This window comes from Cololabis saira, chromosome 15, assembly GCF_033807715.1.
Source record: "Cololabis saira isolate AMF1-May2022 chromosome 15, fColSai1.1, whole genome shotgun sequence".
Taxonomy (NCBI): Eukaryota; Metazoa; Chordata; class Actinopteri; order Beloniformes; family Belonidae; genus Cololabis; species Cololabis saira.
This window is the reverse complement of record NC_084601.1, coordinates 22,273,462-22,295,356: the sequence shown is the minus strand read 5'-3', so window position 1 is coordinate 22,295,356 and position 21,895 is coordinate 22,273,462. Positions and strand designations below refer to the sequence as shown.

The following is a 21,895-nucleotide window of genomic DNA, read 5'->3' as shown; positions in this document are numbered from 1 at the left end:
GAGTTGGCTGCACTGTCACTCGGTCACCTACAAACGAAAGAAACTGTCACTGAGCTCATGGAGTTTAGAAACTGTGCTCCTGAAGGCCTAGAGATCAATCAGACCCTTTAACCACAGAAATTATGACTAAATATACATGTGCAGCCAAACTGGAGAGTGTTCGGCTTTAATCACCTAAAAACATATTCCCACCAAATTGCTAAGAGACACATAGTCAAACAACAGCAGCCTGATTATGTTATGTTTATGTAATAATTGCTCGGGGGTCATGTTCTGGTCTCTGGAAAGATCCTAGACACAACTTCTGTTGTAATAGACGCTATATAAATACAATTTAATTGAATTGAATTAGCGGTTTGAGGCTAATAGTTTTGGACAGTTTGTCTTAAAAGTTTGAATTTAGCAGTTTCAAGTGTGCATTTGCAACTGGAAAACATCTTGACGATGACATTCCAGTTGTAAAGTGTAAATGAAGAACTCACATCACTTGTAGTTCTGAGCAGGACGCCATGTTGCTACGGCAGAACTCAATGCATCTTCAGCTGATATGCCAATCCAAAGGCCACGTCCCTGTTATTTATAAATGTATTGTTTTATACTAGGGATGCCCCGATACCATTTTTTTCAACTGACAGTGGCTGGTCATCCAGCGCTATATAACGGTTTAGAGTCTCTGTTATTTTAACGGCCCGTGGGTCGTCTCTTGCCATTGTCTGTCGCTTTTGCAGAACCTGAGCTAATGTTTGCTGTTGTGGTCTTGCAGTAGCATTAGCAAACTCTGTATACTCCATATAGTCTTGATGTTTTATCAAGTTGCTGGTATTAAACAACGTATTCTCCTTTCCTCCTCTTGACACCTTGGCAGCACATAGCTTGCAGTCTGCCTTGCTTCTGTCGTCGTTGCTTATTTTGAAATATGTCCACACTGCTGACATCCCGCTTGCATTAATTATCGCTATCTTGCCTGAAACGGTGCTGCCAGTCTCAATCACGGGTATCACTCTCTTCTCATCACCAGTTAAGCTTAGCCGACTAGCGGCTAACCGGAACAGCTGGCTGAGCAGCGGCGGCTTGGCGGCTGCTCTGCCGCCAGGCTGCACACTCACCCGCGCAACATCTCCCCCTAGAGTCACTAACCAGTAACTACAACAACAGTGAAGTGATATAGGTGCATGGTATCGGAGAGCAGTATCGGCCCTGATACCGATACCACTATAGGGGCATCTCTAGAGCAAAGTAAACCTGAGCGTCATCTGCATAGCTGTGGTGAGCAACACTGCCACCTATGATCTGACCCCAGGGAACAAGAACAGTCGATCAGATAAATTTAAATTTAGACCTTTCATAAAAATGTGATGTGTGATGTGCTACATACCTCTACAATAAGGGTTAACTGAGTCAAAAACTTGTTTTAAAAAAAACAAACAGAAGGACAGGTTTGACATGTTTTAAATGTAGGCAGCAGGTGACGAGGAAGACCACCACAAGCAGAGTTATGAGACATGTGTGGACAAATGTATTTATGACATTCTTGATGTCATAAATACTTGACTTTATTCATTACAGTTTGACATCAACAAAATAGAGTTTGACAAAGAGGGCCCAGATACTGTGGGGACCCCAGCCTTTAGTGGTCGGTAGAGGAACTGCAGGTCTGGATCCAGAACCTGGTGGTCATAAAGGAAGCAGAAGGGCTGGTCTGTCACATGTGGCTTGTTTTGGGATTAAAGTAGATTGTTTTGCCCCCTCCTTCCACATTCAGAGCAGCAGAAGACGACATAAGTAAGTTACTTCAATGCAGGAGGGATTTAATCCTGTTTACATGTAAAACAGATTATGTAATTCCACATTTCTGCACAGGCTCATGTTATAACTGTGTATTCCTCAGTGTCGGAGACCCCAGGACTCCTTCAGAGGACCGAGAGACCAACAACATCGCCTCGGTCAGAAAGTCAGCTACTATCAACAGCCCCTCAGGCAGAGCTAAGGTCAGTGAGGAGTACCGAGAGATCAGAAACGACCGGCTGTTTGTGGTTCTGACAACAAGCCGAAATCAAGGTTAAAAAATATTGCGACCTTGGTGGTCTCCTGATGCAGTTAACGGCACAAAAATACATTCTTTTTAAAGGGCATGTAATATTTACTTGAATGTCTTAAAAACAAGCTTTTGATTGTTTTTTCTAAATAAATTAGAAATGTATTCTCTGAGGAATGTCTTTATCTGCTTTATCTTGGAATGCCATTATCACCACCATTATCTATGCGGGATTCTGAGTGGGCGGGGAGGTTATGATAATGAGGCACTGTGCTGATTGCAGGGCTTTCCACAAGCGCCGGCTGCCGGCCATATAGCCGACTACTCGATTAGGTCCAGCCGGCTACTTTAATGACGCTTATTTTTATAGCCTATAAATATTATTTTTCGATTTTAATAAAATTACATTTTTTTCTCATAGACCGCACTCATTAAAGTTGTGATTCGCTCTGCTTGTACACAAATTACTCTGATCACCGCCGACTTCATAGAGAAACTCTGCGCCCCCCGACATGCAGTGTTTGTGTGCGTGCGTGCGTGTGTGTGTGCGTGTGTGTGTGTGCGCGCTCAGCGGAGTGAATGTGTCGGAGGCAACAAGCAGAGCTCACCAGATGATTCTTTTGTCACCATAAAAACAGTACGTCCTTATTACTCAGGCTACCCACTACAAAATTTAATCAGTTTAATCAGTTCGTATTAAAAGGTTTTAGGTTTTATTCCCCACTTCGCCAGCTAAACGCAGTTGCTGGCCAGCTCTCTGCGGTGCAATTAACCCCAATCTTCAGATAAAACTAGTTTGTTGAGGAAAAAATATTAACTCTTATTTGTAGCTGCAGAGGAAAAAAATAATCTCACGAGGAAAACAAAAATATTGCTCACGCCTCGGAGCCTCTTCAGCATAATATAGCAGTCAAAAAAAAAGAAAAGAGAAGTAAGGGGGATACAAAACATGTACTGTATGTTGTACTATTATACAAATTTATTGAAACACATGGCGAGTCAAACATTTACCAAAGCAGCTGCCAAACACTCCTAAACAAGGTAGCCTAAGACGTGGGTTGTGCAGAACTGGGGCAGTAAATCCTTTCTAAAGAGTGCAGCTCCGACGAGGAGCTCCATTCTTTAGAAGGGATTTCATATGGATCCAAACCGTTAATAATCATTATTTTCTCCATATATCGCTCCCTGGCTTCCTTGTTTAAGGTATCCCGGTAAATTCCAGTTCCTTTCCAGCAGTTTAACATCTTTTTTTTGCGTTCTGTCTGTTCACTTGGTGAAACAGAAAAGCGTCCCGTCTTCATTCGCTATCAAAACAAATGCACGCGACGGGACAGGAGTTTTCCGGCAGTACGCGCTGGTGCTCATGGGAAACGTAGTGTTCTTTCTGGTAAAGCACTACCGCTTTTGTCCAAAAGATGGCGCCAAACTCAACAAAAGCTGAAAGTTCCGTTGTGCTGCTATAAGTGTTTCAAGAATCTAGAAAAGTTACTGTAAACCCAACCTTTGAGGACCCGCCAGGACCTGGATGAGAGTCCACATCAGTGCATACCAGAGTCTGTAGATCTGGCTGGACCTGAACTTTCTTCATTTCAGTGAAAATCCGACCTGAATCCTGTTCGTTCACGCTGATCACCTGGATGATCGTGGTGGGGCATTCTGCAGCAGTCAGTGGTCTTCAGTCACGCCCCCTGTCGCCTGGCCCTGTGGCTACTGTGATGATTCTCAGATGTGCATTGTAATAATTCTTATTTTTTCACACAAAAATGAATAGTTTTGACTAATTAATTTACAGCATCAAATAGGAGAGAAATCGCTCCCCTCTCTCACCATCTTTTTAACGCATTTGATTGTGGAGAATATTGATCCCAGGAGTCCAGATGTCACTCAGAGGTGTGCAGGAATGCTTGTGGTGCTCACTGGAGCAAAGATGGTTTATTAAGACTAAATAGTGGCATTTGAGACAAAGGTTTAGTACACTTTTCATCCGGCTCACAGTGTTGGCAGCTGCCGGTCAGAATTCCCATCGGACCGGTAGCTTCTGTGCTCTACGGTTGATTCACGTCAGAGCAGTTATCCACGGACCAGGATCAAAGACATCCACTGCAGTTGCCCCTGAAGTCCATCCATCCAGCATCTAGACTTGCTTCTCCTGGGTCAGGGTCACGGATCTTCTGGAGCAGGTCCGGGGTGTGGTTTGGATCAGGATCATACACAGACCTCCAGGGTGTCTCCGATGACGTCCCTCAGCCCCAACGCATCCCACTCTCATCTTTGTCTCACCTGTGGAAGCTCTGAAGATCCATCTGAGCCATGTTCTCTCTGACTGTTCACAGTCGCGGACAGTAAGAAACTGGGTCTAAAACCATGAAAGCTTAAAGGGGACCTATTATGAAAAACACGTTTTTTTCTTGCTTTAACATATATAAAGTGGTCTCCCCTCATCCTACCAACACAGAGAAGGAGGAAAGCAACCAAAGGAAAGCAAAGGGTCTGTTCACCCCACCCGGAGGATCCTTCCAGTGTCATGTGACTTTTACGAGCTGTTCAGATTCTACTCCCGTCGTGAGTCACGACGGGAGCAGATTTCCATTGGTCTGCCTCCGCTGCATGAAACCATGCCCACAACTAACTCCCCCGGCCAGAGCTTCCGCCATTGTTTAGAAGCGGAGTGTGTCGTGTATTGTGAAAATTCAGTGTTGTGATTTCTTTACAGTTAACATGATTAATTTGTCTTGTAACATAAGAAATGAAATGATGAGGAACCAGAGTAAATAACTGTGGTGTACCTGTTTAGAATTCAATTAAATCTTCCTGTGTGAAGACGAGGTGACTAAAGGCTAATTTATGGTTCCGCGTTACACCAACGCAGAGCCTACGGCGTATGGTACGCGTCAATTTAACGCAGAATTGTAATTCAGGTTTTAAGATCCCAGGGAGTCGTTTACATCGTGTCATAAATGCATGCAAGCGTCCAACTATCGCGTCGAGCTGCGTGACATCGGACGCTCTCTGTCCACACTGAAACACTTAAACTGGCGGCCAGTTAGGACAGGCCAATAGAAAATAAAGCAATGGAATTAGTTTTGTCACATTTTGTCGCATCGCATGGAACACACTTTGTGTATGCAGCCGGCTGCTCTTCAGCCCGGAGAGGCTTTGTTTCCTCCCCTGCTACGTGTCATTCAGGCAGCCAATCAGCGCAGAGCCTCATTATCATAGCCCCCCCTCCCCTCAGAATCCCTCATAGAGAAGGAGGTTAGAAGCGGTAAAAATAAAGATATGGCTCAGAGGCTGAATTTCTGATTAATGTAGAAAAAACAAGCTTTTGATTGTTTTTAAGACATTCAAGTCCTGTTTAAAATATACATTAAATGCTATAATAGTTCTCCTTTAAATAAAATAAAGTTGTAGTTTTAGTGACCAGCCATCAGGGGGCACCAGTGGAGAGCCCAGAAGATCCCAGCTGAACCAGAACAGCTGGTTCTCACCGCTCAGTCGTGTGTGAGTGGGTGTTTGAACTGACAGGCGTGTAAATTTAAGTCTGTTTTGAATTTATTAAAATGCTTAAAGTTTCTTGGCTGATGCCATCAAAGTAAATGAGTATTTAACATCTTTTTGTGAATCAGATTGTTAGAAATTTTCTCCAGGAGGGGCTGGAGTCTGAAAGAAGTCTGATGGCTATTAATCTGTTTTAAATATTTGAGTTTTTTTTTTTAACATGTTACTGTAATCGTTCATCTACTGGTTAATGTTAAAACGGAAGGATCAATCGTATGAATCGTAATCTACAATCATAATTTTCTTTTAATCAAAATCATTTGAATAATCAACAGAATAAAATGAAAAGGTTTAAATTAAAGAACATATTTAGAAAGTTAGAAAATATCGGTCTGGTAAAGAGTCGATAATATCTGATTATTGTTGGAGATGTTTTTAAACTGGTGGTACAAGACAAATGATGTGTGGAGTAAAAATATAGTAAAGTGAAAAGATAATTTTATAACACAGGTGACATCAGGGATTTTATTTTGTCTGAGAATATATTTAAATAGTGTATGCAGTAATGATAACAGGGTGAAGACCATTTATGTTGCATGTTTAGGCCTGCAACCATTTCTCGGTGAAACACACGAGTCTGCAGATGCAGATGCAGACTTGTCCTCGTTTCAAGCTTGTCCATATTAGTGAGAGACCGACTGTTACCAATGATCAAATTTCGTGGTGCTTTTTTAAACTTCCTCTTGCTCTCTCTCCGCTTTACTCCTGCTCTGCTGTTTATTTATTTATTAGGATCCCCATTAGCCATCACTCCGTTGTGGGAGTAATGGCTCTATTCCTCCTGGGGTCCTCACACAGGAAACAATTATATACATAATAAAAAAAATATACAGAATAACAATAAAGTATAAAATTATACATGGTAGTAACACGGAAATAATTTACCACAGTGTCGACTACTAATTACAATTGGAAAAGATTGTTAAAACCTGTTTTCACACCAACTCAATAAGACAGTTGGTGTCTTATTTCATAGCATTATGAAACCAAAAAACAACAAAAGCTTACCAAGAAGTCAGATATTAGTCAGATATTATACACACACCTTTTTAAAATCATCTTTTTTCAGTTTGTTTTTAAAACTACTTCTGCTTTCAAGTAATAAGAGCTCGGGTGGAAGCTGTTCCACTCTGCAACAGCTCTGTACACAGCTGTTCTTCTAAGTGTGTTAGTTCTCGGCAGAGGTGATATGAATCTGTTGTTTACTGCTTGTCTTGTGTCATGGTTATGTCTGTTATTGGTTGGCACTAGTTGTAAATATAAGCAGTTAGGTTTACCAACAGAATATATATTCTTTATAAGCAAAATAAGACCTGCTCTGCTGTGATGTCTCCTCTTCAACTTGTGAGGGATTTGGGGTTTCAGCCTGGGTGTAACCTGGCTTCTCTATCTCGGTTGCTCAACAAAATCCATCAGACAGCACAGCGCCATGTCTGGGATGACAACAGATTGGAGTGAAGTGGCAGGTTTCAGGTTTATTATGTGGCACTTCTACAGTCTTTGAATTCCTTGAGGGTGGAGCAGCTGTTTGGAATGAAGTCCTGGTATCCACTCTTTTGTTTGAAAGTGTAGACTCATTGTTGATCTGAAGTTGTGAAATCAGTTTGTGGTTTCCTCTTACAGCAGCTGTACAATGTACAGCTACTGTATGATCTACATGGAAGTGGCATGTTTCAGGGGCTTACTGTAGGTGGCCAGTTATTTAATTGTTTCATTAGTTTAATTTTTAGATTGGAATTATTAGTCACATCAGTTGTGTGCTTTAAGGAAAACTTATACTAGTAAAGTTATTGGTGATTTATTTATTTATTTTTTTTATTTATTTAAATTCATGAATTTTTCTGTAAACAGAAAACATGTGCCCCTTGGAATTAACTCGTATTCTTGTTTCCCTTATTCATTTCTCATATAATGCAATCTGATCTAAATTACAATAACTAACACAAGTCACTCAGAGCACTTTAGCACTTTAGTGTCATAGTTGTGGAGTCCCTCAAGGCTCCATGTTGGGGCCTTCATGAGGCATTCTGGACCTTTCCTCTTTCCTGGGCTCTGATTGGACCACCTCAGGAACTGTGTGTGTATATGTTGTTTGTTGTATATACTTTTATGTTTACTCCTTGTCTTGCTGCATTATCCAACCTTTTACTGAGCTTCGGCTGGTGGACAGACACTTGGCATTATTCTGGAGGGGATTCTGGGAAAATTATTTTGTCAAACAAGCCCAAATAATTATGCTCCCTCTGCTGTGTCCACCACCGGGATGATGTTTTGATGTTGGTAAGCTGTTTCCTTTTTACTAATGGGCACTTTATGGATAAACTGCATTTTCCTCAATGGTTTTATTCAAAGACTTTCTGCTTGTTCAGAGACTTCTTTATGATAGCACTGAAAAAACTCAAAATCTTACAAGGAATATTTGTCTTATTTCTAGTTAAAATGTCTAATTCTTAGTCAAAAAAATCTCATTACGAGTCATTACCAGAAAAATAACTTATTTGACAATTTTCACTTGTTTCAAGTTAATTTTCACTTGAAATAAGTAGAAAAATCTGCCAGTGGGACAAGATTTATCTTCTCATTACAAGCAAAAAAATCTTATTCCACTGGCAGATTTTTCTACTTATTTTAAGTGAAAATCTACTTGAAGCAGGTGAAAATTGTTGTTTTTCCAGTGATGAGTCTTGTTTTAAGTGTAATGAGATTTTTATTTACTAAAAATGAGACATTTTAACTAGAAATAAGACAAATATTCTTGTTAAGATTTTGGGTTTTTGCAGTGAGACTAACAGAGATGCTTCCAGTTCCAGTGAAGCTTCAAGAATTTAGCTGTTCCTTGTGGTTTCTTCTTTACCTCATTGAGGATTCTTTATTGTTTTCAGGTATCTTCTTTCAATGAAGCATGATTCACATCAGCAGATGGAGTTTGGACCACTTGTAATAAAGTAAATGCAGAAAACCAGTTAATTCCAGTTAATTAAAGTGTGTGTATACTGTTTTTCTTGCATCCATGAATCTGCAGATTCATGGATGCAAGAAAAACTCTGGTGCAAGAAAAGCTCTGATTAAAAAAAAACTGTAACTGAAGAGTGCAATTGCTACTTCTGATCTGGATTTTGTTGTATGTGTCTGTTGTTCTTTGTCTGTTTTTAACATGTTTCTTTTAAATAATTTTTGTAACTGTAATGGTATGCTATCTTTGCCAGGTCTCTCTTGAAAAAGAGATTTTAATCTGAAGGAACTTCCTGGTTAAATAAAAGTTAAATAAATAAATAAAAAAAAAAATGAAAAGAGAATGAGGCCCACACATGGAGCCTTGAGGGACTCCACTACCAATCTATGTGTGTCCTGACTATTTTCATACTGGTTTATTTTGAATTTTCATCCTTGTGTTACTCTCAGGGTAAAGAGTTCAGCTACTCCGAGTTGGACCTCCGCAAGCCCAGAAGGATCGCCACCTTCTCCTTCGGTCTGAAGAAGAAGAGGAAGGATAGTGGGAACATCTCAAAGAGCAGCTTTGGTCTCCACAGCTCTGAAATGGAGAAGGAGGTAGTAACACTGTCACACAGTTTTCTCTGTGAATGTTTTCAAACTGTTTCTGTGGAACAGAGGTTTACAGTCTCAGCTTTTCCTTCCCATAATAATCCAGCTGCTGCCTAAGTAACGGAGCTGACCAGAAGCTGCTCAGAGGAGCTGATTTGCCATATTTACCTTTTTTAAGGAGCTTTTAAACTTTCTGGATTTTGGGCTGTTTAGATCTTAAGAACATACTAGTTTAGTTAATATTTACATAGGTAGCCGAGTTACCTGAGGTAGCTATCCAAAAGAGCATTTGATTTCAGAAATGTACATTTTATCCCCAAAATACATACCGACACAACTCTAGCTAAACTGACTAACTTCTTTTCTGTCTAGATTAGATTGTATCAAGTTAACCCAAAGCTAAAAATGCTAGTTTAGCTAACTACACTCCTCCAGGTTAAACTTGAAATGTTCTGGTTTAGGTAGAATCATGTAAACTTAAAAAAAAAAGTAAACTTAGTTTAAGCAGCACAATGTAACTTTCAGCTTTTGTTGAGTTTGGCGGCTCCTTTGGACAAAAGCGGTAATGCTTTACCAGTAGTGTGGCAGGGTTCCTACCATGCACCTGGAAGTTACATAGTGCCAGTGAAGGCGATACAGACCCCTCAGACCATGACAGAGGTGTCATTAAACCTGTTGGAAGTTGATGTACCATCACAATGACTCTGGAAATATTAGATTAAGGTGGAAAAGTTACATAGTGCTGCTTTAACCAAGATAGCTAAGATATGGATACTAAATCATTGAGATAATTAGTTGTTTAACCAAGACAACACTTAGACCTCACCTGACCAGACAACTCCACTTTGGTGTCATCTGTCCAGGTGACATTGTTCTAGAAGTCTGCTGATGTCATTTTAGATCTGGAATGTCCTCTCCTTTTTTCTTTTGATATCTGGACCTGAGGTATCAGCTGAGACCAAGATCTGCTTCAATAGCAACTGCTGACATAATGCTAATGCTAGAGAGCTAGCATCAGGTCCAACAGTTCATCTCTTCACCTCTTCTCCACCTGAGGCAGTTTGTCTACCTGTTCTGGCTTTTCGAGCAACTAAGAAGAATTAGGATTATTCTCAAAAAAATTGGATGGTTTAATATACAGTTGTGTGAAAAAGTGTGTTTTTTGCATGTTTGTTGCACTTAAATGTTTCAGATCATCAAACCGATTCAAATATTAGACAAGGATAACACAAGTACAAATGCAGTTTTTAAATGAAGTTTTTTATTATTAAGGGGAAGAAAAATCCTAACCTACATAGCCCTGTGTGAAATAGTGATTGCCCCCTGTATTAAGACATAATTAACTGTGATTTATCACATCTTTGGAAAGCTGAGTTCAATTTCACTAGCCACGCCCAGGCCTGATTACTGCCTCACCTGTTCGAAATCAAGAACACGAAATTGTCCTTGACAATCAAAAAAAGTCATCAGGAAAGACCAAGAAGACCCAACAGCCTCAAACGACCCCAGTCCCACTGCTGCACCTTCAGGGGGTTGATTTCCCAGCAACAGGGAGACAAACTGATAATGGACTACATTGTTGGAGATGTACAGCCTCTGAGTAAAGTTGAAAAGCCTCTAGGACAAAACATGATTGTATACAGTGAACAGTTTTTGGATAGGCTGGCGTTTCATTCCTACTTCTCACCTAAAAATATTGAAATGAACTGAATTTGAACTAGTTCAAAGTGAAAATGGTGAACTATGAATGTGAACTATTCATTTTTAAACTATGTGAACTTAACTTTGAACTAGTTTATTAGAAGTATGAACGTGCACAACACTGATTGTGGATAATGTAGTGTGAAGTCGTCGTCTCGTTGAGTATTTTAAATGTGCGCAGTGCCCGCTAGTGAAATGTATTCAATAATAATTGGACCTAAACAATGAAGCTGAAACTCACACAATCTGAACAGTTCAAATTCCAGTTCGTGATCTGCAGATCTGAACAAGTTCACGTTCAAGTTCTTTATTTGCAAATATATTGCGTTCAGTTCAACGTTCTCACAGAAATTAACATGTTCAATGAACATGTTCAATGAACGCGTTCATGCACAACACTGGTTTGCACACACCCAAATGCTTCAGACCAGCAAACATCTGCTTTCATGTAGGTCTGACACCTACTGATGATCTGTTAATCAAGGATGATGATTAGGAAGACCTGGCTGCAGCTGTTAAATCTTATTGATACGGTAGCAGCGGATACTTAGGATTGCCCTTTTTTTTCTTTTTTCTCCCTGCTTGTTAAATAACGTCACAGTGAAAAAAATACATTTAATTCATCCGAGGTTGTATTTTGTCTGATCATGTGAAAATGTGATCTCTGTTCTCCAAGAGTCCCATGGATCTGGATCAGACCCACACAAAGACTAGATTCAGCGTGTCTCAACCAGAGCTGGACTCCAGTGGGACCTTTGACATCCCCTCCCTTCCCCCTGTGGCTTCAAACCAGGCACAACCTTACTTCACCCTCCCAGACCGTCCACCCGCAACCATCCAGGCCCAACTGGCATTAAGGGACCAATCAGAACGAAGGGAGCACCTCAGGAGCGGCTTCCAGGAGAAGAAGCTCCGAGCTCCAATCGCCTCAGTCCCGGAGCTGCAGTTGAACGATTCCGTCTTTTCAGAGGAGATGGAGACCGTATGGCTTCTGCCTCCATCATTCAGCAGTGATGCCAGATCTGCCAGCTCCCCCATCACCTCAGATCCACCCGACGACACCGTCCAACAGTCTCACAGATCAACCGAGCCCACTGGCACCGCCGCGTTGGGGGATCAGCCAGATTCTCTGAGCAGTGACTCCTGCAGACCTGGTCCTGCTCCAAAGACCATAAACGTCCCCCCTGATGCCCCTCGAGGCCCTCAGACTTTCACCTCCAGTGTTAAGACTCATCCAGCGCCCTCCATGCTCCAGACACTGCAGGGATGTCCAACATCCTCACCTCATTCTTCTTCCTGTGAGAGACTTCCCTCAAACCAGACCTGGACCTCATCTCTTTGCGAGAACGTGCCAAAGCCCCCCCATGGGCCATCTTTACCCTCTGAGAGGAACGATGCTACTTACTCTGAGCTGACCTGCTCCCCTCCAGAGCCGGATGCAGTTACCACCGCTGCCTCATTGGGTCATCGGCCGGCTTCCTCTGACTCCAGCAGCGTTGGCTCTGCTCCACGAGCCACCAACCCCCCCCCAGCAGCTAGTCCTGCTGACCTAGAGGCGGTTCATGGAGCTCTGTACACGTCTCTGTTCCCTCCAAGCTTCACTTCTAAGATCACGACTCGTTCAGAGGACACCAACCCTAAACCTGTCCTTCAGTCTTCCAGACTTCCCCTAAACCAGACCCGGACTTCATCTCAGCCTCACGATGTCGCAGAACCCCCCAACGGGTCATCTTCCCTCACTGAGAGTGTGAACGCCCCTGACTCTGAGCCGTGCACACCCACCGCTGTCGGCTCGGCTCCACCCTCCATTGGTCAGGTTACCGCATCCGCCCGCAGAGGGATCCTCGTCAAGCAGCTGACCACAAAGCTGAGCTCGCCTCCCACCCACAAGATGGACCCCCCCAACGGTGCGGAGGGGCTTTCCCAGGGTCCCGGGCAGATGGAGGAGGGCAAACGGCCTCTGAGTCCGCAATACCTGAGCGTGGGATCGGACGACAGCGGCGCCACGGAGGTGTACTACAGCGCTCAGGAGGACACTGGGGAGGACAGTGGCGGCGAGGAGACGCCCGGCCACAGAGGGGCGGCAGCGGAGCAGCTTGGGAGGGAGGAGGCTCACGGGGGAGCTCCAATGTCACATGATCAGCTCCTAGAGGTTCAAGGGAAAGAAGAAGCCAGAGAGGAGGGAGGAGGCGAAGACGAGCTACCGAGCTCACCGGTTCTGCAGGTCAACAGGCTGCTGGAATGTGACTCCGCTCCACCTACCCCCAACCTGCAGAGGGAGGGGTCGGAAACAGGAGCCGGGTTTTCCCAGGGCCTACAGGACCAGTTCAGAGACTGTAGGAATCCTAGACACCTGCTGGGTGCTTTAGCAGAAGAGGATGAAGATGACAAAGATGGCCATGCCCACACCATAGAGGGGGTGGAGTCAATCTCTCAGCATGTAGACAGAAATGCTGCAGAGTCGCTACCAGACGAACCCGCAGCCCTGAATCCAGATACACGGCCTGACGGACACGCTCAGGACGAAGCTCGGCTGGAGCACAGGTGAGTCGCACATCTCTCTGGGGGGAGGGTTGTGTTTCCTGATCTGAGCAGCCTCAGAACCTGAGCCAGGTCTGTTCAGGGAGCTCTCGGGTGTCTTTTTTTTCATGTCTTTTTTTTCACCTGTCACCAGAAACTTGGACATGAGTGGAATATCCTAGGAACTGTCAAAGTCAGAATCTCTGCATGACATTTAACAGGAATTTCTGGAAAGTTTCATGTTTTTACTCCTTCCTTCCTTCCTTCCTTCCTTCCTTCCTTCCTTCCTTCCTTCCTTCCTTCCTTCCTTCCTTCCTTCCTTCCTTCCTTCCTTCCTTCCTTCCTTCCTTCCTGTCCTTCCTTCCTTCCTTCCTTCCATTCTGTCCTTCCTTCCTTCCTTCCTTCCTTCCTTCCTTCCTTCCTTCCTTCCTTCCTTCCTTCCTTCCTTCCTTCCTTCCTTCCTTCCATTCTGTCCTTCCTTCCTTCCTTCCTTCCATTCTGTCCTTCCTTCCTTCCTTCCTTCCTTCCTTCCTTCCTTCCTTCCTTCCTTCCTTCCTTCCTTCCTTCCTTCCTTCCTTCCTTCCTTCCATTCTGTCCTTCCTTCCATTCTGTCCTTCCTTCCTTCCTTCCTTCCTTCCTTCCTTCCTTCCTTCCTTCCTTCCTTCCTTTCTTCCTTCCATTCTGTCCTTCCTTCCTTCCTTCCTTCCTTCCTTCCTTCCTTCCTTCCTTCCTTCCTTCCTTCCTTCCTTCCTTCCTTCCTTCCTTCCTTCCTTCCTTCCTTCCTTCCTTCCTTCCTTCCTTCCATTCTGTCCTTCCTTCCTTCCTTCCTTCCTTCCTTCCATTCTGTCCTTCCTTCCTTCCTTCCTTCCTTCCTTCCTTCCTTCCTTCCTTCCTATCTTCCTTCCTTCCTTCCTTCCTATCTTCCTTCCTTCCTTCCTTCCATTCTGTCCTTCCTTCCTTCCTTCCTTCCATTCTGTCCTTCCTTCCTTCCTTCCTTCCTTCCTTCCTTCCTTCCTTCCTTCCTTCCTTCCTTCCTTCCTTCCTTCCTTCCTACCTTCCATCCGTCCTTCCTTCCTTTCTGTCCTTCCTTCCTTCCTTCCTTCCTTCCTTCCTTCCTTCCTTCCTTCCTTCCTTCCTTCCTTCCTTCCTTCCTTCCTTCCTTCCTTCCTTCCTTGTGAGGATTCCAATCTAACTTAAAATGAGTCTGTTTCTGCAGCTCCGAGATGCATTTCACTAAATCTGATATTCTGACGAAGAATTATTCTTGGTGATTAAAGTATCCATGATGAAGGAGGTGTTTCTCACTGCGGCCACCAGATGGTGCTGGAGAGCCGCTTTGTTATTACAGTTTCTATTGTTAACAACTGGTGCAAACAGGCGCCGCAGCTTGTTGGTCTGAATCAGAATATGAAGTGAGAATTTCTGAGTAACTTCACATCTGAGCTTTTTATTCACACCTAAAAGTAGAATCTCTTTCTAAAATACTAAAAACTGATCAGTGAGATATTGACAGGTTTGTGGATTCATATCAATCATGAAGAAAATGTGCAAATAGCTGAATCTGAAAAGATAGACATGCAAGAGAAAAAAGATGGACTTGAGATCAGGTGAAGATGATGAAGAAGCGGAAAATAATGAAACAGTTTGATTGATTCCAGTCTGAGGGAGACAGGGCTGTTGAGGTCTACTGGTCACTTCAGGAGATTTTCCTCAGGATGTTTGGAGAATTGAACTCCAAGCTGGAGGGTGTATAATTTCAGAAAGCTGACTGTTGTACATCTGAGGAAGAATCTGAGCTTTTCTTCCCTATTTAAAAGTCCTGGTGGTTTGTAAACAGCTGGACAGGGAGATCACCTGGGTTGGAATCGTCATATCATTCAACCGGACAAGGATGCTCACTCACTCCTTCACTGAGTTTCATTCAACCACTCGCAGCAGCAATATCAAAGGAATTAAAGCACGATAAGTCCCAACTAGGGCTGGGCGATTTTGGACAAAAATAAAATCCCAATTTTTTTCTCTGAAAACCCGATTTTCGATTTCGATTTTTTTGGTAAAACTACAAAAGACAATGGAATAAATTGTTTCAAATATATTATCTTTATTTTTAAAGAAAAATAGCAAACAAATTTCCCGATTGGGAATGAAGTGCAATTGAAAGATACTATAAATCCTCCTTGAGTTTAGTAAAGTGACAACATTTACAATTTTCTTGACCAAACAAAGATGACTAGACGAGCTCTGTCTGTAATGCAGCCAGCTGCAAAATATCGATTTTCCGATTTTCCTTTTTTTAACATCGATTGTGATTAATAAATCCGATTTAGATTTAAAATCGATTAATCGCGCAGCCCTAGTCCCAACATAAAATCAGTCTCTATGCGGATAACATTATTATATCTAGAGGGTCCTTAGAAATCTATAAAAGATACTTTGAGTATTATGAATTTTTCCAAATCTCCAACTATACTATTGATTGGCTCAAATCGACTACTACAGCTTTCAGAAAACGTGTGGAATTCTGTGACTCAACATAACTTTCTAACACTCAACACTTGTGACATGAAATATTTGGGTGTTAATGTTATTGTACCCCGAGATTTAAAACGCTGGACAAACCATCCAATTTCACTTATGAGCCAGATATCTGCAGTTCAAATGAAAACAGTATTTTCAGCACCATGCAGTACTGGTTTAACTCATTAGTGACACAGTTCTACTGGAAAAACAAGAAACCCAGATTTAGTTTATCAACACTGCCAAGGCAAAACCAATAAGGAGGCTTAGATGCTCCCAACTTTCTATGTTATTACCTCTCAAATCAGCTGCAATATTTAAAATATATATTTGAAATATATTTAAATATATATTTAAAAATTACCAAAAAAGAAAGCCACAACTGAGGTAGATTATTAGAGCAAAGCCACTGCAAAAATACCTCTGTCACCCCAATATGGTACGGTCCTGATATCCAGTTATGCAGGAACTCCATCTACACAAAGGTATCACTCATCTCCACCATGTTTGTAACAACCACTTCATATCATTTAATATGTTAGTCCAGAGGTTTGATGAACTGTTCTGGTTTTCCCTGGAAGGTTCTGGGTTGCTCTTAAAGATCCTGGGTTGGTCTGGATCAGGGGTCACCAACCCTGGTCCTCAAGAGCACCTATCCAGCATGTTTTAGATCTTTCCCTGCTTTCCCATGATACAACAGAACTGTCCAGACCTTGATGACAAGTTAATGATGACCAATGATTAGAATCTGGTGTGTTCATGCAGGGAATCATCTAAAACATGCTGGGTAGGTTCTCTCCAGGACCAGGGTTGGTGACCCCTGGTCTGGAACATGCTGGGTTGGTTTGTGAGCTTCTTGGTTGGTCACTATGTCGTTGAAAGCTGTCATGTTGACGTTTTTTGTATTCCTGGTTTTGGTTTTTCTGTGGTTTTCGTGTGATTCAAGACAAGGACCTGGCCTCCGTGGTTTTGGGTTGTGGAGACGTCAGACCAACTGGTGGCAGCAGAGAGCCGCGCTGTGACTCCTGCCTACCCAGCAGGAGGTTTCTGTTTGTATGTAGTCAGGGATCACAGCGGATTCTGGGTTTAGTTCTTCTTTACGCCGGAGGCCTCTGATGCCCAAAACTTGAGAAATGAAAGATGAAGCAGGTATTCAGACTGCCACACCTGTCCCACGGTTCAGTAGTGAGGAAGTGGAAGAAATCAAAGCTACAACCATGATCCAAATCTTTCCAAGCTGAAGCTTAAAGTGGCTCATACAGAGAAAGAAGCCAGCTGGTGACCATCCTGACCCAGGGCGGCCTGTCACCACTGGCAACCAGGTTGTCAGCAGTCCCTTGGACGGTGGGTTAAAATCTGGCTCAGGCAAGACGGAACTGCAGGTCTGGATCCAGACCCTGGTGGTCAGTAGAGGAACTGCAGGTCTGGATCCAGATCCTGGTGGTCAGTAGAGGAACTGCAGGTCTGGATCCAGGCCCTAGTGGTCAGTAGAGGAACTGCAGGTCTGGATCCAGGCCCTAGTGGTCAGTAGAGGAACTGCAGGTGTGGATCCAGACCCTGGTGGTCTGTAGAGGAACTGCAGGTCCACTGCATTTTTGTCATCCTATGAGTGAATCTGCTTTCCAGGATGTTTTCACTGAAACTATCCCGTGTGTGTGTGTGTGTGTGCACGGGTTTCAGCTAACTGCCTTGTTGTTTTTAACGGGTTCAGGGTTAGTTACCCGGCTGTAACCTGACTTCCACAGTTTAGAGGATGTTTTTGCATCCAGGTCACGGCTGGTTTCAGCCAGTTTGTCATTTGCATGAGATCATGTGAGGTCCTGCAGCCGCTCAGAGTTTTCTGTGTTTGTTCAGGACTGTGGTGGACCAGGACCCGGAGGACAGGATGAGTTATGGCTACAGCAGGGTGGCCCTGCCCACGGAGGCGTCGCCGCAGCAACACGTCCTTTACCTGATCCAGGAGTCGCAGGAGTCCGGTCCCGGATCAGAGTTCACCTGGAGGAACAGGTTCGAGGGCGTGTCTCCGTACAGATCCCGCTTCGAGTCTGCGGAGGAACGCGTTGCCCCCGACGACAGCTTGACAGGGCAGGGGAGGAGCTCGGTGGAGTGGGCGGAGCTGGCTGCTCCTGCAGGTGAGGGAGAGGCTGAGGCAGCAGATGAGATAAAGCCCCGCTGGGACTCGCATCAGCTCCCCGACCAAGACGAGTCCTGCACCTACACCGGGCTGTTCAAGGCAACCCTGGTGGACCTGGTCGAGCCTGCAGCCCCCACCACCCCGGACTCCCCCCTCCAGCTGGACATGGACAGCCTGGTGGACACGCTGAGGAGCATGGGCCCCACTCTGAGGCCCAGGAGCACCCTCCTGCGCCCGGTCCCCACAGGCGCTGCGCCCGCCCTGCCCCCCATCTCAGAGGACCAGGACACCGTGGACCGCCGTTTCAGTCTGCCTGCTGACCTTGGACTGAAGAGGAACGCCGTCAGGGACAACAGGTCCCCCCTGGAGCTGATGAAGAGCAGAGAGGTACACACTCACGCAGCTCTCCCTGTAGGTTGTAGGAGTCTCTTAACCTCTTTTTATGTCTTAAAACCACAAATCTGCATAAACAGAGCCTGGAATTACCAAATTCAAGGTTCCAGGATCAGGATTTTCTACCTATTTTTATGTCTTAAAACCACAAATCTGCATAAACGAACCCTGGAATTACCAAATTCAAGGTTACAGGATCAAGATTGTTTACCTCTTTTTATGTCTTAAAACCACAAATCTGCATAAATTAAGCCTGGAATCACCAAGTTCAAGGTTACAGGATCAAGATTGTTTACCTCTTTTTATGTCTTAAAACCACAAATCTGCATAAATTAAGCCTGGAATGAAATGAAACCTGGAAACACCAAGTTCAAGGTTCCAGGATCAGGATTGTTTTCCTCTTTTTATGTCTTAAAACCACGAATCTGCATAAATTAAGCCTGGAATCACCAAGTTCAAGGTTCCAGGATCAGGATTTTCTACCTATTTTTATGTCTTAAAACCACAAATCTGCATAAACGGAGCCTGGAATTACCAAGTTAAAGGTTACAGGATCAAGATTGTTTACCTCTTTTTATGTCTTAAAACCACAAATCTGCATAAATGAAGCCTGGAATTAAATGAAGCCTGGAATCCCCAAGTTCAAGGTTCCAGGATCAGGATTGTTTACCTCTAAGTTCTTGAATGTTTAACTTACTGGTAACAGATGTAAACAGGTGAGAAAGCCACAGCAGACGAGAACATGAGAACAGATCGTTTACCTTGTTTTTCTGATGATTAAGTTCTTGAATGCTGATCATGTTTGTCTGCAACGTGTTGAGGTTCTCAGACAGAACTGGACTCTGCAGCTCAGACCTGTAGGAGGTCAGAATCTGCTCCAGTTAGACACGAAATGGTAGAAGTTCAAGTTTTTTTTTAACAAGCAGATGTTTGAAGTTAGCCAACTATGGAAGAGTATTAGGGCCAGGCAGGAGAAAAATAAAAATATTTTAGAGGAGAGACATTTTTTTTTTATTATGCACTTCGAGAAAAAAGTTGAAATGTCGAGAAAAAAGTTGAAATGTCGAGATTAATGTTGAAGTAAAATTTCAAGAAAAAAGTCGAAATGTCGAGAAAAAAGTTGAAATGTCGAGATTAATGTTGAAGTAAAATTTCAAGAAAAAAGTCGAAATGTTGAGAAAAAAGTTGAAGTGTCGAGAATATTGTTGTAGTACAATTTTGTGAATAAAGTTGAAATGTTGAGAAAAAAAGCAAAATTTCGACTCTATTCACGAAATTTCGACTTTATTCTTGAAATTGTATTTCAACATTAATCTCGACATTTTGACTTTTTTCTCGACATTTTGACTTTTTTCTCGAAGTGCACAATAAAAAAAATCAGTATAATAATAATAATGCAGTATAAACATGTTAAACTACTTAGTTACACTTTTTAAGCTCTAAGCTCCCCTGTTCTGGTCCTGGTCTCATGTGGGAGATTCTAGAAAACTTCTAGAAATGAACAGAAACTCTGATGGCGGTAGTTATGTGTGTGGTTCCCTGTTTAAGGCTAGCCTAGACCTGTTAACAAGTTGATAATCCCGCCAGGAGAGGTTGCAGTTGGGAAAATTCCCTGGGTTCGAAGCCCTGGTATGAACTGTATCCTTGTTTGTCCTCAGGATCTTCATCCTCCGACGCTGAACGGAAATGGAGTTCTGTCGCCGCCCTCCAGCTCGCGTCTGGAGGGCAGCCTCCTCTTCGGGAGCCTCAGGTCCCCGTCGGTCGACTCGGGGTCGGACGGGAAGGCCCAACGTACACTCTTCCGCGCCGCCTCGCTGCCGGAGAAGGACCTTTCCAGCGATCGGCTCAGTACAGGGTCCAAAACTCCTGCTGAGGTGGAACCGGTGGGGTCCCGTCTTGAGCGCCTCTCTTTCCTCGTCAACTCCTCTTCATCGGGCTCGCTGACTGGAACCGAAGACTCCAGCAACCGTCGCATGAGCCGGCCCCCCTCACTGAGCTCAGGCTCCCCCCCAGCCAACGCCCCCAACGCCCCCAACGCCCCCACCAGCCTCCAGAGGCCCCCCTTATCTTTGTTAAGGTACTACTGCCCTTACCTTTTAACAATTTGTGCTTTTTATTATTTTACCTCTTTTCTTATCATTAGTTAGGCCTGTGTTGAAAAAAAAATCGATTTTCCGATTCTAAATCGATTCTCATATTCCTAAAAATCGATTCGTATGTCATTTAGGCATGGGGCGATATACGATATTATCGTATATGGCGATAAAAAACGGCCGCGATAACGTTATCGTGGGGTACTGTAATTATCGCCAATTTTTTTTTTTTTTTTTTTTTTAATTTTAAATTTTTTTTTTTTTTTTGGTCACACAAGGCTACCAGCCAGGTAGAAGCCAGTGTTATTTTTTTCATGTATTTTATTAATATTATTTATTTAATATTTTTTCAGAGAGTAGTACAATCCGTGTGCATTTGACTACTGTGGCACTTTATTTTCACTCAATCTTTGTGTTGGCCATGCAGCTTTTGTTTTGTATACTACAGAGCAGTGCCTTTATTTTATTATTTTTCCAGAGAGCCGTACTAAGTAGCAGGCAGCCAGCCACTGTTAAAGTTTCAGAGAGTAATACAATCAGTGTGCATTTGGCTCTAATTTGTCACTTTATTTCTATTTGTCACTTATTTCTTTCGACTCTCAGGGAAGTATTTTCTTACAAAAAAAGAAAGTTCAAATAAGTACCGGTACCGGTACTATAGTTTACACTTTGTAATGCATAACATTTACAGTACACTATTTGTTCTCTACCTCAAGTGTCACTGTGTTGAGAATGATTTGAGAATAAATGTTCTGAAGGAACCAGTGGATCTACGGTTAGTGTTTTTCCTTGCATTTTAAGAATTTTATAAGCGACGCGCTAATATCATGATAATATCGTAATCGTGATATTTTTGTCCACTAATATCGTGATATGAAATTTTCATATCGTCCCATGCCTAATGTCATTACATTTTCGCCCCGGTGAACTTTAATCCCAGTAGTCACGACATTTAATTCACACATGGGCGTGGTGTGAAACTATCAAACAATGGACATGGCAACGAAGAGTAGCTGCAGTGATTGCAGCGACAGGCTTACTAGTATTCATATGTTGCATAAATACAGTCATATAATTCAGACAACAGCTCAAAAAACATTTTTAATAACACTAACTCAAATCAATATAGGATCGAATCAAATTCTGATAATCGATTCTGAATCTTAAGAATCGGAATTGAATTCTGACATTTGAATCGATCCCCAGCCCTAATTTTATTTCATTTTATCATTTTATTTGTTATTTAGGCGTACTCTTAAATTAAATACTTATGATTTTTGAAATCAACCCGAAGTTATGGATAAGCCCTGAATGAAGGCATTGTGACGTAGAATTGTCAAATTGGTCTAATTCACTGCACGAATCAACTCAGATTACTTTTGTAATATTGTATTTGACCCG

The 21,895-nt window shown here is 43.0% G+C and overlaps 1 protein-coding gene across 1 annotated transcript in view; it reads left to right on the top strand.

The window, feature by feature from the left end:
* crybg2 (crystallin beta-gamma domain containing 2) overlaps nt 1–21,895 on the top strand; it is a 70,781-nt gene that overhangs the window by 9,648 nt on the left and 39,238 nt on the right. The window contains exons 2-6 of the mRNA XM_061741088.1: nt 1,889–1,988; nt 8,996–9,142; nt 11,514–13,381; nt 17,729–18,395; nt 20,060–20,478. Of these exons, the coding sequence (XP_061597072.1) occupies nt 1,889–1,988; nt 8,996–9,142; nt 11,514–13,381; nt 17,729–18,395; nt 20,060–20,478 (3,201 nt within the window). The remainder of the gene's footprint in view (nt 1–1,888; nt 1,989–8,995; nt 9,143–11,513; nt 13,382–17,728; nt 18,396–20,059; nt 20,479–21,895) is intronic.